Source organism: Myxocyprinus asiaticus, chromosome 23, assembly GCF_019703515.2.
Source record: "Myxocyprinus asiaticus isolate MX2 ecotype Aquarium Trade chromosome 23, UBuf_Myxa_2, whole genome shotgun sequence".
Taxonomy (NCBI): domain Eukaryota; kingdom Metazoa; phylum Chordata; class Actinopteri; order Cypriniformes; family Catostomidae; genus Myxocyprinus; species Myxocyprinus asiaticus.
In genome coordinates this window covers 18502867-18522021 of record NC_059366.1, presented here as the reverse complement: position 1 = coordinate 18522021, position 19155 = coordinate 18502867, and the positions used below count along the sequence as shown (strand labels likewise).

The 19155-nt window shown below is 36.0% G+C and overlaps 1 protein-coding gene across 1 annotated transcript; it reads left to right on the top strand.

Moving 5' to 3' along the window:
- The first annotated feature begins 2203 nt into the window (after positions 1–2203).
- On the top strand, positions 2204–16165 carry LOC127414280 (gamma-aminobutyric acid receptor subunit gamma-1-like). The gene is made up of 9 exons (XM_051652206.1): positions 2204–2400; positions 4163–4323; positions 7280–7347; positions 7554–7774; positions 8798–8880; positions 9293–9430; positions 9758–9910; positions 10459–10658; positions 12899–16165. Exons 1-9 carry the CDS (start codon positions 2330–2332, stop codon positions 13172–13174), a joined length of 1371 nt encoding a protein of 456 aa, XP_051508166.1. The 5' UTR covers positions 2204–2329; the 3' UTR covers positions 13175–16165.
- The last annotated feature ends 2990 nt before the right edge of the window (positions 16166–19155 follow it).

The following is a 19155-nucleotide window of genomic DNA, read 5'->3' as shown; positions in this document are numbered from 1 at the left end:
AAGACACTTTGTTATAGCACATTACAACACATAGTTATTATGATTCCACAATTAAAGCACATTATTTTTTACATTCTTTAATCTGTCAACATCTTCTGTATCTGTAATCATTTGCCTTGCAGCAACTATAAATGTATGTTCTGCCAGTCCAAACACCACATCAGTCATGTAATGAATTAGCACCATTCTGTTGTGGCTATTTTGTTATGCTTTGTTAGCACAAGTCCCTCAATTCTTCTTAATTGCCACTGTCAATTAAATAAAAATGACATATACAATATTTTAAAAAATCTCTCCTTTAAGATATTGTGAGAGAGTAATATAGAAAAGACAAGGTTACCAGTGGTAGCAATAGAGAAAATCACAGATTTCTGTTTTACTTTTTCAGACGTCTTTGTGATTGTGTCTGCTTATGCGTATATGGTTTTGTTTGAGGGTTTGTTTGTTTTTTCAGAAGGAAGATGAAAAAAATAAAAGGTTCCATGAAAGATAAAAAATAGGGGGAAAGAGGAAAGGTAATGGGGTTGGGATTCCTCCACAGCGAAACCAGCCTAGCATGAATAAGGATTTGGCTGAGTTGCCTGGCAACTGAAAGGAGTGTGGCAGAACTTGACTGTTTGTTCTCTGTGTTTATGTTGTACATGTATGTGTGTGCGCACGTACAATATATAGTATTTCAGGGTCTTTGTGTATGTTATTATGGCAAGTAAATATTGTTTGTAATTGTATTAAAACGTAATAATTTACCACAAATATTGAAGTTATAAGTTTAACAAGTGCATTTGACAGTAAAGCTAATTTAAAACCTCCATCTGTAATAGAAAGATAGATGTTATTTGAGTATTTCCATAGTTATAGTAAACTGTGGAGTTAGAATATTGCACCACGTGTGTGTGTGTGTGTGTGTGTGTGTGTGTGTGTGTGTGTGTGTGTGTGTCCATCTGAGAACATCTTTCTGCATGTCTCAGGACCACATCATTTTGTCTCTGAATATTAATAGCTGACATAATAATCATGGATTTTATTCATTCCTTTCATTTGTGTCAGAGCATCAGAGCACACCTGAATACAAAGTATGCTACTTTAGCATAAACACACATATGTTGGTGCGGCTATCCTAATTAGGACTCTCCATAGACATAATCATTTTTATACTGTATGAACTATAGATTCTATCCCCTAACCCTAACCCTAAACCTAACCCTCACAAAAAACTTATGTAAAATGTAAACCATTTTATAAATGAAAATGGCAATACATTTTGTGGGAATAAATATAAATGGAATTACAGTTACAACAACAACAACAAACTAACAAACAAACCAATAAAATAAAAATTATTCAATAAACATAAATCTAAGCTGATTGACTCCATTATAAGCTTTATAGGGGACTACCAAAAATTAGGCCTATTACTATGAAATGTGGAAAGAAATATACTAATGTGAAGTTCTGAAAACACTGACATCATATCGAGAACATTTTGAATACCATTTGTAGTTATTTTTATGGTTCAGAACACAAGTGATGATGAAGAGAGGAGGAAATTATCTCTGGCCAGATGTGCTCTTTCTCTGCTGTTGTAGCAACATGGAGCTCTCCATGGTGCTGAAAATCATCCAGCTCTAAAACTGCAAGAACAGCCAGTTATCCTCTGTGTGAATCAGGATGAGAATTACTTACAAACCAAAAAGTCATGTGGGCTATAAAGGTCTTAAAAAAGTGTGACAATGGCGTGTAGTTATGGTGTAGTGTTACTTTGTAGTTTGTAAAATGTAATCATCATTAACACATTTTCTTGTAATTTAATTAGTTTTTTCCCCCAAACTGGGCCGTTTTTTTTTTAAGTAAGTAGGCCTATGTGGTCACATTTTTCACGTCTTGGCGCGACGCTTCTGAAAATGTCGCATATTTATCTGTCCCATTCTTAGTCCCGAACAAATGCAAAACTCACTAAAGGTTTCATTAATCACAATTTGAAGTAAATTCTCTGAGGTAGAGCAGTCAGCTCTTTTCCTGGAGGTAGTTTCTAATAATTCCCGGTTCATCGAGTCTGTCTCACTCAGCAGAACGCTCAGTGAAAGCTGCAAAGCAGCCGTGTCGCAGTCAGCGAAATCCCGCATTCACTATTCACATTCACACTGCGCGGCGCGGCGCGGTTCTATGCACTTGTCAAATACACCAGCTGGAAGCATACGCAGACGGGAACACCGTAAATCTTTTTCGTTTTCTGTGGGATCTGTTGAACGCTACAAAGGGTTCGTCGTCTTATTAAAGCTGTCTCATTCATTTCGAAGAACATTTGGTTCGTATCAACAGCGTTCGCACGATGGTTGTGCTGCATCGTCGCCGGAGAAAAGAGGCGCTGGTTTGGCTGTTGGCCGGTCTGCTTGGAGTCTGGTAAGTTTTCGCTTCAGAGGGGGCAAAAGAAACACGGGGTGCAATCGATTTTTCTAAAATAGCCCACACAGTTGGACAGTCCAAGTCGCGAATGATCAGCGTGCTTCTGTCACTCGAAGTGCAAAAGGTTTTCTGTAGTTTCGCGTTCTTCTTTTAGCGCGATTTCATTCATCCAAACATTTAGCGATAGCTGTCATTCATGACAAGTGCAAGTCTTCGTACGTGTAATACATATGATAAAGATCGTACAGACTGTCAGTGTCATTTTTGCTTCGAGCATTTAATAGTGAGGTTGTCGTCTTTTTTATATAGCACGGACGCGCATTGTCAGTCTCCAAACAACCTTGAGACTACTTTAGTCAGCATTAGCAACACTCAAATACTCTATTAGATTTTGCAACACCAAATAGTCAAATTGGACAGGTATTCCCAAAAGTCCCAATGAATTGCTTGTTTGAAATGTTACGATATGCATAAGTTATCGCACACACTTTACTTGGCTCGGGCTACTTTGATTTACCTTCAGCTGATTTTTGGAGGTTTATCCAAGGCGCTTGGGAGATGTGTGGGCTATGTGTTTTTTAGGGAATGTGAAAAAGCTTCATAGAATAAAGGCTTGCACTGTTTTATTCCTCCTATTCCCTTATGCAGTTTGTCACGACGATCTGAGATTGTTTTAGAGCCTCAAAGAGATAAAGATCATTCAAAGGCTACTATTGTGTCCAGACAATATGAATAGAACATTTGAGGAAAACATTTAGCCTGAAATTTCCATTGACAGTCTGCTTTTGAACTGCTCAGCACTCTGCCTTCAGGGATCAATATCCTACTCTCTCCACCCACCTGGGTCTCCTTCACAGGGACACTTCCTATTGATATATTTGCTTCTTTTATCAATTGCATATGTATGGGAATGCCTATCTTGTTTTGATTCCTTAGATAAAAATCAGAATTGATATTACCATGTTGTACACTTATGTGTTCTGTGTCTCATGAAACAGATGTAAGCAGTTGATTTATTTCACCGCCCGTTAGCTCTGGGACAGGGTCATCTCCTGAGCCTATCCCAGATATCAAGCATTCAAGGAGCTATGACGTGCAAAGTTAACCACTTTCATTTCTCTTTAGAAAAAGTCTTATGTTGTGACATCAGAAAATAATTAGTTACAGACAATTCAGGTTGATTGTAATGGCTCATGTGAGGCAAGAATTTGTCCCTGCTCAGTTACAAATGATAACTGATATGTCCATTCCTGTAGATAATGCTTCAGAGAATATATTTAGAACAGCTTACACCAAATTCTCAGAGAGAGAGAGAGAGAGTGAGTGAGAGGGAGTTGTGGGTGAAAATGTAAACCCCTCACCTTCAGCTGTTCCCTCCCTCTCCTGCCAGAACACATCTTCATTAATCACTGCATTATTTTATTAGAACCTCCTCTTTGTATCTCCAGCGCTGCACTCATTTAAAAGACCCTCTGTCCTGCTGTCACAGCTGCCCCTTTAAATTTACTGTACAGTTACTGATGACTTCTTTTATCTGTTCTTTCTGTGAAACTCATCATACAAATTCTCCTTTTCTCCCTCTGTCTGTCACATTCACATCATTAAACCAGTTACTCTCACTAGAGATTTCAAACTTCTAATGTAAACTGATTTCTCTGGGCACACTTTAACTCTTATCTCTCATATGATATTGCTCAATTATTTAGCTCATTGCTTTCTGTCTCTATATTTTGTCTGTTTGTTTCTGTTTTTATGACAGCATGGCATTTGGCCCAAGCAAAGCTGAGGAGGAAGATTATGAGGATGTTCCCATCAATAAAACTTGGGTTTTATCACCAAAGGTCTACGAGAATGATGTCACCCTTATCCTAAATAAATTACTGCAGGGTTATGACAACAAACTGAGACCAGATATTGGAGGCAAGTCATCAGTTTATTTTTGGATAAGTTTGCATGCTTATTGACCCTCAAGCACACCTTCGCAGCCAGTAGGGGAGACCGGGGCTAGTTGTCACACTTTTCATTCCAGTAAATATTTCTCAGTTAGGCACAGTCTATAAAGTCTTGTCTACAAACAAGCTTTGAAAATGTACAGCATTGTTACAAAGGAAAAAAGATTCAGTTCATTGAACACGTATTGATCTTTTGTGACAACATGCCCCAAAGGCAGGTTTGTATGGAGTCATTTGCCACAATGGAATCTGCTATTAAACAGCCTATAGGCTAAATATGCTTTTCATCAAAATGTAAACAGTAGAACAATTATGAGAAACAGTGCAATTTATGAAACAGCAAACAGTGATGAGTAGTAATGGACTCATTACTGGATGTAATCTGGATTATGTAATAAAATTACAAAAGCAAGTACTTATAATTGGATTACGTTGCATTTATAAATAAGCATAATCAGAATCAAGTTACTTAAATGAATTACATGTTACATATAGAGTACATTAACTATCATTTTTGACTTTCAAAGAACTGCCAAAGGAGGTTTTATGGATTTCAAATACGAAATTACTGTTTGATTTCATGTTGACTAATGTTTACCGAAAGTGTGTATAAAGGAATGTAAATTGGTACATTTAAAATTAGATTTTCATCAAAGTATGCAATAAGTAATCCAAGTAATTGGATTAGAATACCGAAAAGTGTAATATAAAATATTACATTACTGATTACCATTTTAGCTGTGTAATCTGTAATCAGTACCAGATATAATTTCAGAAGTTATCAAAACTGTGAACAAAAATACCAAACCATTGCTTTTGCCAACACATCTTGTAATGAATAAATTGTATGAATTTATAACATTTAAAACATATGTGACAACTTGCTGCAGTAAGAATGTGACAACCTGCCCTGACCTGAAATGCATATATATATATATATATATATATAAATACCCTTATCCTGAGAACATTGTGCAAACTTTCAGTTCAAATACATATTCAAAAGTAACTGCAAAATGTTAATAATGAAATCATTATGAAGCCATGTGAAGAAGAAAAAAATGCTATGAAAATAAAACACACTGAGCAGTTCCAAATTTTCCTGTAATCATCATTTTTACACTAACATCAGCAGTATTATTTTTAAACGAAGAGGTGCTCGGTATCAAGATTTTGCTGATGTTTCCCTCTACACCCAAACTGTGCAGGTCACTTTATTCTCAGTGCATCAGTGTTCTTGAAGCAATGCAACTCAATACAGTTTAGTTATTTAAGAGGATTTATCACAGTGGTGTTCGGGTACAATACACCCAAATCACTATTGATCTTCATTCTTTATCTGTGTTTCATGTGTCTGAGAAAGAAGGGCAGAGTGTAAGTATGAGACAAACTCAGTTAATCAGTTTGCAGAGCAAGTGATGAGGTGATTTCAGTAAGGTGGACTGAAAGAGTTTGTGCTATTTATCATGTCTTTAGGACTGGATTCCTTTTGATGTTTTGGAAACAGCAGCAGTGAGGATTTAGGCAGCTTTGAGTAATTTGTGTGACTGTTAAACTAAATCTACAGAAGATCTACATTATTTTACAGTACATGCAGAATACATGTTGCTGTACTGTATATTATACTGTCAAAATGTAAATAAATGAATATGTTTGTGTACCGTTTTTATAGTGAAACTGTGAATATACAGTATACTTATGATTATTAGTTCATTCTTATATGATTATTTTTATTGCATATATTTAGGATTAAATATTTGAACAAACCATAAACAAATACCCAAGCATTATATTTCGATGTGTATCATGTCCAATAACGTTAATGATACCCCAAATGGTGCGGCTTGTTGAGAAGTGGCGTGTTAGTCATTTCCCAAGCAATCAGCCTCAGGGATTTACTCCTGTCAGACGATAAAATGGGTGAAAAGCCCTGTACACTTCCATTGAAAGAGGGATCTAAACCATATCTAGGGACCAGCTATGTGTAAGGTCTCATTTCAAGGGATAGTTCACCCAAAAATGAAAATTCTCTCATTATTTACTCACCCTCATGATATCCCAGGTGTGTATGACTTTCTTTCTTCACCAGAACAGATTTGAAGAAAAATATCTTAGCTCAGTAGGTCCTTAAAATGCAAGTGGATGGGGATTTCACTTTTGAAGCTCCAAAAAACACAGACAGTCAGCATAAACGTCATTGATACGACTCCAGAGGTTAAATTAATGTCTTCTAAAGCTATACGATCACTTTTGGTGTGAAAAAAGATCAATATTAGCTTTATTTAACAGCTGGAGGCGTATGGATGTTTATGCTGACTGTCTGTGATTTTTGAAGCTTCAAAAATCAGATCACCATCCACTTGCATTTTAAGGACCTACTGAGCTAAGATATTTTTCTTCAAATCTGTTCTGGTGATGAAAGAAAATCATACACACCTGGGATATCATGAGGGTGAGTAAATAATGAGAGAATTTTGGGTGAACTATCCCTTTTGGAAAACCGAAAAGCAATTTATAGTCACATAATATGAAGTTTACATTTATTGATCCATTAAGCCAACTTCAAATTTGTACACAGAAGTTTTGAAAAGCCATGAATTACAGTGTTATCTTGTTACGGTTTATGTTTAGACCTTTTTTTTTGTTGTCTCATGTAAGTGTCAGTGGTAACACATTACATTTCCATTGAAGTAATTAGGCCTATAGTAAATAGAAAGAATAAAGAATACCCAAGTCTCAAAAGGCAACCTAGCGACCTTGTAAAAACACCCTAGGATCATAATGGCAACTTTTGCACGACCAAGCACCACTCACATCTTCTTCAGAAAAAATCAATAAAAAAAAAATAAAAAAAACATCTGACCAATAGATGTAATATGAATATATTCATATTTGAAACTGAAAGCTTGTATATTATATTTTAGTGAGACCCACTGTGATCGAGACGGCGGTGTATGTGAACAGCATTGGCCCAGTAGATCCCATCAATATGGTGAGCTGGAACATAAATTAATTCCTTATCTTCAGAGCTATTAATACAACACTGGAAACTAGTCATTACTGCTTGTTTGAATCCATTATACAACCTTCATAACCACTGTCACAAATGACACACACATAATTGCATAACTTATAAAAGCAACTGTAAGACTGTTTTAAAAGACCTGTCATTTGTTTGGTGATATGTATTATTTTTAGGAGTACACCATAGACATCTTCTTTGCTCAGACGTGGTACGACAGCAGACTTAAATTCAACAGCTCCATGAATCTCCTCATGCTCAACAGCAACATGGTTGGAAAAATCTGGATCCCTGACACATTTTTCCGAAACTCACGTAAATCTGACGCCCACTGGATCACAACACCCAATCGCCTTCTCCGCCTTTGGAGCAATGGAAGAGTGATGTACACTCTAAGGTGTGTTCAAGGTTAACATTGAGAGCTGAGTGAATGTTGTTTGTGCAACTTAAGTATGTGTCCTTGGATTCCTGTCCCGTAGCATTTGCTTTTGTACAAAATTACACCCACTGTTTGTTGCAGCAATTGTTTAAGCCATTACATCTGATTCAATTTATTTCTGTCAGACACAATCAAAGTTCACCAAAAATACAAATTCTGTAATGTGAATGCATCATTGGTCATGTTGTTTCAAACTCATATGACTTCCTTTTTTCCATGGAACAAAAAAGGGGACATTTTGCAGAGTGTCCAAGCTAATCTTTTCCATTCAATGAAGGTGAATGGGTAAATTACTGTAATCTAATTACTTCTTTAGTCAAAAAGTTGTGTAGCACATTACATTTTAATTAAGTTAATTACTTTAAGTACATCATTTGGGTTACACATTTCTAAAATCTAGAATTTAAAACATGAATTATGTTCATATGTACATCTGTTTGCATTTCTGTGACAGCTGAAGGACATACATAAGTCATTGTAAGGGAGATACTTGTAGTGCTGAGCGTATGCATTGCGTGCAATAATGAACAAGGATGAAATACAGACATTATTTTGAAACAGAACCTTTTCTGCGAAAAATGTTTCATAAACTTACTTAAAAGTAAAATGAGTATTGTGATTACTTTTCCGGTGAAGTCATCAGTAAAGTAATATGGTTACAATTTTATAAAAGTAATTAGTTAGATTGTTAAGATTGTATAGATGTAATTAGTAATTTGAAGTGTAATATAAATTGAAGATATTTTTTCCAACACTGTTCCAGGCAAGAAAGAAAGTCATACGTGTTTGGAACGACATGAGAGTTAATAAATTATAACACAATTTTAAACTACCCCTTTACATCAGAGTTACGGTTTGCACTTCAATGTCATAGTACAAATACACTTCCTCTAAAATGTACCTCTAAAATGTCAAAATCAAAGTTTTTTTTTTTTGTTTTGTTTTTTGTTTTGCTATTGTCTATTATTCTGTTTTTGTTAGGTTGACTATTAATGCGGAATGCTACCTTAAGCTGCATAACTTTCCCATGGATGAACATTCGTGCCCTCTGGAGTTTTCAAGCTGTAGGTGTTAAATTCTTATGTCAATCTGTCACTCAGCCTCAAGCCTGCCCTGAGTGCTGCCAGGCAACCAATCCCCATGCATTACCTCTGTCAGCCAACCATGCATTGCCTATATATAACCAATCCTGAACATTGCAGAAGGTCTACACAAACTACCATCCTCCAACCTTGCAATGAGTGAGGACAGAGTACCATCCATCTCTCTCCTGCTCTCAGTCTGTGCACCCCTCCATCCATTATTAGCTTCATGCCTCAGCTTCTCATGTGTCATCATTCCCTGTGGGCAGTGTCAACGGAAGGGCTACTGTGTGAGCCTCAGTGCCTTTCTGCCATCATTGTAACTTTAAGCAATGTGGATACCAAAATGGAGAGTCATTTGTACTCTGCTGCATGTGCCTTTTTCCATTTACAGATGGGTATCCAAAGAATGAGATCCAGTATAGATGGCAGCGTCGTTCAGTTGAGGTTGCAGACCAGCGGTATTGGAGGCTTTACCAATTTGCCTTTGTCGGCCTACGAAATACGTCTGATGTGGCAAATACTCAGTCTGGTGTGTAACACAAACATACTCACAGAAGCGTCATGTCCAGATTTAGAATTTTCTTTTAATTGTAACTTTGATAATTAAGTTGCATAATTATTTATCATAGGTAAACAAGTGTTTTTCTAAAATGCTATGGCAAAATCGTGCATTCACATGCCTAATTTGGTCCAAAGCCCTTTTTTGCTTTGGTAAAGGCGAGTTTTTGCATCACATAGTTGCGATGACTTTACTATTATTCTAAAATGTGAAAAAAGTGACCCTAAACTTTTGAACGGTAGTGTAAATGTAACATTCATTCATTCATTCATTCATTCAAATGTCTTGTGTTACTAGGGGAGTATGTTGTTATGACCATTTTCTTTGATCTGAGCCGGAGAATGGGCTACTTCACCATCCAGACCTACATTCCCTGCAGTATGATTGTAGTTCTGTCCTGGGTCTCTTTCTGGATCAACAAGGATGCTGTACCAGCCAGAACATCTCTAGGTATTTGACAAGCCTCAGAATCAGTGCAAATCAATAGAAACATGAATGATCTATTTTCACATTTCTGGATATGAAACATATAATAGATAATGGAAGACCACAGTGAATATTAGTGCAGTGCTCTCTTGTGCTCCAACAGCAATAGAAAAAAATCCTCTTATATGTTTCCATGACTTTCCAAAAGAGGACAAAAATAGAGAGAGATTGGTTATGGCAGTCAGAAGAAAGATACAAAAATTACTGTCACTCCCTCAGCAGCGGTTTTTGAAACCCCATTGCAACAATGTTGACTAGTTTGATAAAAAAATGTAATTAATGCACAGGTAAAACAACACAAAGTATAGTGATATAAAAATTTATTACATTAGATACATTAAGAGAAAGAAAAATGTTTTCTACATTTACCCTGCTAAATTAAAGCAGAAATATGCAATTGACCTCTGCAAAAAGGTTACATTGTATTTTAAGAGAATACACAAATGCATGTGATAAAAGGAAAGAAATGTTTCAATAGGGATGCTCAGGTGCTCTGCATTTTGATTGATTAGGTATCACAACTGTGCTCACCATGACAACCCTAAGCACCATATCTAGGAAGTCCCTGCCAAAGGTGTCTTATGTGACAGCCATGGATCTTTTCGTGTCTGTCTGCTTCATCTTCACCTTTGCTGCTCTAATGGAATATGGGACTCTGCACTACTTCACAAGCAATCGCCAGAACAAGAAGACCAAATCAAGTCATGCACAGGTGAATGAACTTCATTTAAAAAGTGCTATAAGCAGTAGTTTTTGGAATGGCACATAAAACTTTTCCTATTACCTGACAGAAAACCTGTCCTAAGCCATTCAGAAGACTTTGAGGCACTTTTGTCAGTAGTTAATTCATGCGAGAATGCTATTTTGTCACTGTTGCTTTCGATGTGGATGCGGCATCCTGCTGCAGTGTATGACTAAAACACTAGTAATGTTGGTGTTTTTAAATGAATCTTTTAAAGCTACACTATGAAACTTTTTTTTGTTAAAAAATAACAAAATGTTATTAATGAGAGAGTGCAACAAAAATCCATCTTCCAAACCATGTCTTTACCCAAATACACTTTGATAAACCTATAATAATGATTTATATTTTAGAGCTGTCGGGACAGATTTCACAGGAAATTGCATACATACGTCATTCGCCCGTGCGTGTTGACGTCATATCCGTACACAGAGAAAATAAGCTCCGGCTACTGGAGCGCACGTGTGGGAGTAGCTGAAGCTGAAAGTTAGTTGTCACAACGAACGAGAAAAATTGACCATGGATCATTCAAAACGGCAAACCTCCAGAGAATCGGCGGTTGTAAAAAAAAGAAACCCCGAACAGAGCAGAGTCTACAAGCAAAAAGGGAAAGTGACAGAGTCCGTAATAAAACCCGAATCAACAACAGCTTGGCTTTTCAGAGGTGGCAACAACTCCGAGATCTGAAAGGATTTAAAAGTGACCCAGAGATGGCTTTTTTCTTATTCAACAGGTAAGATATTTTATTGATATGGTATATAGTTGTGTTATCACACATACATTCACGTCTGTGTGTGTGTAGTGAAATACAGTAATTATACTGTAATTGGTGCAGAACTTTTCACTTGCTAGCACGTGTGTGTATTTTTTTTCTAACGGCAATAATTTATATAAATAAATCCTTTAGTCCTAGACTTGCCAAGGACATGTGAGTCTTGAAATGATGTTGACCACTGGTTGGTAACAATGACAATCTATAAATTAGTTACTATTGTTGTCAATTTGGCCAGAATATCCTGCAGTTATAAAGACTTTACAACGTTTGACCTGATCAGACTAGCAATCGTTATGTCTTAATGTTAACAAACGTTGTACTTTTGTAATGGCATTTATTTCAAAACATCAAGGTTTATAATAAGTCAAAACAACAGCAGAAGATATGGCACGTATCTGATGTTTTCGGATATCCGTCTTTTCCTTTCTTTCGTTATTTATTTGTCCATTCACTCTGATAAGATGTCCTGTTTCCTTGTGTACACCGGTGCCTCAAACCACATTCATCCGCGCAGAGGAGCAGAGTCGAACTACAACCAAAATAATGTTCTTCCGCAAGACGCATGCAGTTTTATTTTTTAACCGCTAGAGGGCCAAAAGTTACATAGTGTAGCTTTAAGTGAATGAATCATTCTCGTTCACTTCCATTGTTCCAGTTGTGAAAGACTCAGTTAAATCAACAAATCAGTAGATCCTCATTTGTTGCCACCTATTGGACTAAATATCTGTAGAAATCTGATCAAATCAGTGAGTGAGTCTGAATGAATCTTTTTGGTGAACGGATTCAAAACACTCAAGTCACTGGGATGAATCAAAATCCCCATTACTGCTGTATTCCTGTTCCATCTCTGATTACAATAGTATCTTTGTAGTGCAGAGATTTAGAAAGAGAAGATGTGTCTAATTTAGTGGCTAAGTCTGGCAGAAGATCCAGAAACGCTAAGAGGCCGTTCGCTCTGAACAAGTTTTTGCTCATTTTTGCACTCTTTGCTCTGTTTTTCCAATAGTTTTTCTATGTAAACATGCATAAGATGGACATTTTTGACCATTGTGCTGTGTCTTGCACAGTAGCGGCACATTTTTAAGTTGCTGTGTCAGGTCTCAAGACACCTGTATTCAACTACACTGCTCAACTTAAGTTTTTTTAACGCAATAACGTGTTCCGGCTGAACGGCCCCTAACACTGCTTACATCACCTTTAAGATAGCACACAACAGATAATTAAGCACCTGCTATACAATAACTGATCAATAACATGTTCACTTTATTAGCTTACTAACTAAGCTAAATACCTATTCACAGTTCAGGTTAACAGAGGTCATATTGTACTCTTGTTTGCAGTTGTTTGTACTCAAATTGAGCGTGTTGTGTAGAAGCTATGAAAGTAACTGTTTTTGTAAATAAGGGGGTAGTAACTTCACTGTTCCTGTATGTAGAAACCCAGCATGGTGAACATCAGACCAGGAACATCCCTGCTGCAGATGAACAACATTGCTCCCTATCATGAAGATGACGATTATGCATATGAATGTCTGGACGGGAAAGACTGCACCAGTTTCTTCTGCTGCTTTGATGATTGTCGCACAGGAGCCTGGCGTGAGAACAGAATGCACGTCCATGTCTCCAAAATCGACTCTTACTCTCGGATATTCTTCCCAACTGCATTTGGCCTCTTTAACCTCGTCTACTGGATTGGGTATCTGTATCTTTAAAGATGTTGTGCAAGTGGGAGAGGGACTCGATTCTAGTAATATTTGCTAAGCCATTTGTTAATTCTCCATCCACTCAATCTGGCAGCATAAGTCATTGAGAGAAAGGGATGCGTGAGACCTGAATGTTGGATGTCTTAATACTTGATGTGTCTTTTATTGTACCTAGTATCAGATTTATTCAGCCTGATCTCATAAACATTATGTGACTGAGGCAACATATTTGCAAAATGAAATGATGTGGTTCATTACACGTATCACGGAAGTTCTGAGGTGAAATGTCCCCTGTGTGGCGCTAAAATGTAATTAATTGTTCTACCTAACAGATGAGGTTTTTAAGGCTAATGCTCTATCTAAATCAGCAAAACCTAAACCTTAAACCTAAATCTAACTCACATTGTCATTAAAAGCTAATTTAAGATGAAAAATAAGTGTTGAAGCAACCATGTCTTTTTGTGGTGCTTCTATGACAATTTTGGCTCACGTGTGGACTCGCATGCTCTTCAGTACAACACTCTGTCAGCAGAGCTTCAATGCAACTTGATCACACTCGAATAAACTTGTAAATAAAGTTGGTTATGTAATGCAAAAGTCAAATTGTATCACCTTACAAGCAGGGTTGCCAAATTGCATTTCGTATTGAATCTATATGGGACGCCATATGTCCAATATTTTGGTGTCTCACACCCTGCTGAGAACATTTCACACATTGAGAGAAATAGACCTGAAACACAGACATCTTTCACATGAGTTGTGTGAGATATCAGCTGCTGCTTTACACAGATGCTAAACTGTCCAGCATTTGGCTGGTAGAAAGCTGACAACTCTACTCATAAGTCATGCGCTATAGTAAAAGTGTGCTGATGTCTTAAGAAAGCATTTTGTAAGGGATAGAGCGAAAAGTACAGTAAGTGTTTATGAACTGATAATCAGCTGTTTTACTCATGATTTGTATGAAAGTGAATAAAAGTTATTATTGTTATTTTACCAGGAAACTGCCATGATATGTACAATGAGCCACAAAATCTTATTTGCAAAATGTAGTTATGGTAACGTGATTCTGTGAGACCAGGTTGGATTTATTGCAGGATTAGAATCTTATATAGAAGGTCTACTGTGGTTCTGCATTGTTGCAAACTGAATATTACCAGCAGCAGCCTTTGTTTTTGCAAAGGAAATGCTAAAAGTTTGATTTCATTAATGGCCATATCAAACAGATTTCATCTAACTTGAAAATGATCTCTTGAAAACCATCAAAACACCTGCAGATTTTTTAAACTGCAAAGTGCAGAAATTCTAGTATCACTATTGTAGCTATGAGATAACCGCAGGGTATTATCTCTCTGGTTATTATTTCCAGTGAAAAATAGGTGGTAAGAAAAATATGATGATATCAGCTTCTGACACTAATTTGCCAAGATAATGAAGTCATCATACAGCTCATATAGCTGTCAGAAAAATATTACATACTGTGTGTTAATATTTTAGGAGGTTTTTATTTCTACAGTAAATGCATTTATATGTGAAGTACCTGAATTTAACTCAGTACTAAACAAACCAAAGCATAGATGTCTGAAGATTAAACAGTTGAAAAGAATTTGAAGATTTGCTCAAGAATTATCCATCCAGAAGCCATTTTACTTGGAATTAGCCTATAATGATACTGTGAAATGTTCTTGACTTGAACTAAGCTGTCTCTGCAATAGCTGACAAAAAATAAATGCCAATGTGCCCAACAAAGAAGGGTTCCAAATGAGCATGTGTACATTTTTATACATTAACAAATAGGAATACAGTAGCCATTACAATTTACAGCTGTTCAGAGTCATTAGTTAGAGTAGCCCACAGGCTCAAACTCATCTCTCCTATCTGTATTCAAGTGAGCATTTTATCTCTCTTTGCAAATAGTTAGATGTCTGTGATCTTTGTGTTAGTGTAATTGCATGACTCATCTGAGCTCCTATGACTAAGCAGTCCATATTTGGAAATCAGTCTGACGAACTCTCTTCAGGAGGAAAAGGGGCTGAAAAAGCTCTGTTGACAGCTCCGTCAGACAGTCTTCATAACACAAACCATGGATGCCTTCTGCACAGTACTAGACTTAAGTCAAGAGGTCATTTATGATGGTTTTGTGTTACATGTGGAAAATTAGTTGCTTAATCTGATCTCAGAGCCTTTCTGATCAAATAATCTGATCTCAGACTATTTGATTTGCAGAGATGGATTAATAGAGAATAGAAAACTGCAGTAGCTGTGTGTGCAAGCAAACTGAGATAGCATACTATGTCTTGACCCTACTCTCAAAACATCTGTGTACAAATTGTATTTGTCATCTTTTTTTTTTTTTTTTTTTTTTTTTTTTTGCAATCTCCTGGTGTGCTTTCAGCTGTTGCTTGCTTGTTTTATTTAAATGCTTACACGTGGTATGTCTTTTGCTGGATGTTATATTAGGCTCACAAGCCTTTATTATAGAGACTGCTCTATCGTCTCCATTTTGAACATCTGTTATATAGTAGAGCTGTACATTACTCTGTTTTGTGCCCTGTAGTTGAATCTATCTGAATAATATTTGCCTTTCTTCATGACAGCCTCACAGTTTTTGAACTCATGCAACAAAAGCAAAAGCCAGATAGTAGTAGAAATAAAAAAGAAATATATAGAAATAAAATCTATGAATTTATTTGTATATAAATAGATTATTACAAGGATATGTATTAAACACAGTCTGTTTCAGGCTGTTCTTACCATATAATACAAAATGATAACCTTCAGTTATCTGTGGTGAGCGTGTGCATGTGTGTGTATCTTTGTGAGTGTGTATTCAAAGCAGACTCTGTCTCCAACTATACATCTCTGTCTGTTTTGCCCTCCAGTTGTTCTGGATGTTGTTGCCATGTCCTCTGTTAGTGCTAAACATCATGCTCTTAATGTGTACACACATTTTTGTAGCTCTGAACACTGTGAGTAATAAAACAGTGCCTGCAAAACATTAATAAAATTCTACACTCTCTCAAAATCTGTTGATGACCCAATATCTTATAGAAATCCCAAAGCGTCAGGAAAAAAGGTAGGATATATTTTTCTTCAGGCGACTGATCTTGTAGTGTTAATGCCAAAATTAGTTTTGTAATTATTGCCACAAGTGGAAGAGCAACAATTATCATTATTTTTATTAGCATAAATTAATTTGGGGTAATTTATGGATCTTAATTGTTATTTCACACATGAGTGAGGAATTTAGGATTAGTTATTCTGATACCACCTCATTTAAATACTTAATATATGATGCATCATGTGATTTTTCTATAAAGCAGTAACAAGTGTACTTTGTTCACACACTTTGTTCTTTACAAAATCATTATTTGTGAAACCCTGGTCTGACATGCTTATATGGACAGCTGGCATGTGTTGGAGAGCAGATTAATGTCCACTGAAATTATTTTCCATTTAGAAGTAAAGAAATCCAATGTCTCAAAGGCAAGATGCTCATTGAACCTTTTATATGCAGGGTTTCCACAGTCATAGAAAACCTAGAAATATCAGGGAATTTTTAAATAGCTACTTCCAGGCAGTGTTGGGGTAAGTCACTCCAAAACAAGAAATTCAGTACAAATTGCAAATTACTTCTCTAAAATTGTAATCAGATTACTTAATTTCCTGAATACTTCAGAAAAGTTTTCACATTACTAATTTCTTTTCAGTTACTTTCTAAAACATTTTCACAGAAAAGCTTTTGTTTTTTTGTTTTTTTGTTCATTGACTCGTTAGGAGGCACACGCGCTTCAGCTGTCCCTGAAACACAAAGAGATGGTACAATTAATGTAATTTGTTTTCTACATGTATTCTACAAAAATATTCTTTTAGACACATGTAACCCAAATAATATACTTAAATGTACTTAGCTTAATCGAAAGTCAGCAACTGTAATTTGATTACAAGAATTTGAAATGTAATACATGACAACTTTTTGCAATAAAATTAATATAGAGTACAGTAATTAATAACTTTCCTATATAAAAATATCTATAGTGGATACAAATGTCTCCAGCTATGCTCCACTCTAAAAAATTTCACTGGCTAGAAATTGCTCTTGATGTTTAAACAACTGAAACATCAGAAAATAAAAAAAAATTAAACATCATTTAAAAAATGATTTTTTATAATCCTTATCCAGTAATCAAAAGTGATGCAAATTCATTCATAAAAAGGGCTAGGAAACCTACACAATATGTCTGTTATTACAACCTTTTTTGCATTGGATTCCCTGTCAAACTGATCTCACAGTGAGATCGGAAAGATTAGGTCAACTTTTCTTTATCTAAAATCAGCGTATACTTACTGAAATTCGGAACACTGCCCCATGTGGCCAAAGCGGTAAGTGTTCTTGGGCGTAATGGTCAAATGTGAGTGCCATTTTCTGGGTGTAATGTCCGCGAAGTGAGTTGTTTTCTGCTGTACAGGGACATATGAGGAAAGGCTGTTTTATAAAGTCTACAACCCAACCCAAACCTATACCTAACCTTAACCATTAGTGTATGAAAAATGTTATGTTAGATGTGAAAATGCACGTCTTCAGAGCAGCCATCACTGATTATGCGATCGCAATTACTCCCTGATCACAGTGGGATTTGATCCATGATGTTCCCCGCTGATGTGACGAGCATCCAAATGCCACACGCTTCTGGGTGTGCCACAGGAGAAGGCAATTGAGCTGGAGCTGTTGCAGACATGTCTGTGAGGACATGACGGCGGTAAGTGAGTTGGCATAATGTCGCCGATCCTAGTGTATCGGAACTATTGGAAACAACATGCCGACCTCCCGTGTGATCATGTTGCCTCTGTACCCAAATGTTTCTCTATCTTTCACATTTGCTAAGTGTGTACTGAGAACATCATGTAATTCTACATACAGTAAGTAAAATTCCACAAGTGCATTATTTGTAAAGGGATGCCCTAAACTCTACTTTGTGAGTAACTGTTTTGTAGCCTTTCTACTTAGTGAATGGAGCACAAACAGAAATTTAAAGCAAGTACACTGTAAAAGATGTCCGTAATTTTAATGGAAATGTTTTTTTTTTAATTCAGTAAAAAAAACACACAAACAAACAAACAAACAAAACAAAACAAAACAAAACAAACATTAATTGGTTAATGGGTAGTTAGTTACCTTAAAATATATGATACAAAATTATAATATATTCAACAAGACAATACATGTAATTTTACCATAAAATATATATATATATATATTTCTTTTTTTTTAAAAAAAGGCTAAAAAGCATGATTTTACCATATAATTAACAGATAAATGTATATTATGTTTAAAAAGAGAATACATGCACTTTTTACTATAAACTATTGTTAAAATGATGGTGAAAAACAATAATCGATCATCCCCAGAAGTCCCTGCATGACCCATCATTTCATTATATTTTATGGGAATAGATATGTTTCTTCTTATTTTTAATATCATTGGGGTATTCATTTGTACATTGGGGTGCTCTGTGTTATATTTTATGCAGTTTAGTTAGTGTTTAATGCATTATTTTAGTGCCACATGTGTTACCCTGATGATGTTTTGTGTTTGTGTGAGTGAGCACTGTCTCTACATGTGCAATAATAATATTGCTCCTGGAAGGTCATCATGTGGCCTTTTGTAATTATTGGTGATTAACAATACATTTCAAAGCGAAAAGCAGACTTTTATAGTTCCAGAAGGTTAGTATTTTAAGTATATATAATTTAATAATACAGAATAAAAGATAGTGAATGGTAAAAATATACAGGCATCAAAATTACATCCCATAAAGTCTGAAACATGCTCACCATATTTTTTACAATAAATTTCTGGCAAGCAGAGCTGCCAGTATTTTACCATAAATTTAACAGATTTTATTTTTAGAGTGTACTGGTTGCTCTTTTCCATGCAATTACAATGAATGGGGACTGAAGAGTTCAAGCTTAAAAAAGGGTGTAAAAGCAGT

Bases quoted from the DNA above. Each gene is read 5' to 3' on its own strand.
- LOC127414280 (XM_051652206.1), top strand. From the start codon at position 2,330: ATGGTTGTGCTGCATCGTCGCCGGAGAAAAGAGGCGCTGGTTTGGCTG. The intron at 4,324-7,279 runs GCAAGTCATCAG...ATTATATTTTAG, and splicing joins ACTGAGACCAGATATTGGAG to TGAGACCCACTGTGATCGAG. The intron at 7,775-8,797 runs GTGTGTTCAAGG...TGTTTTTGTTAG, and splicing joins AGAGTGATGTACACTCTAAG to GTTGACTATTAATGCGGAAT.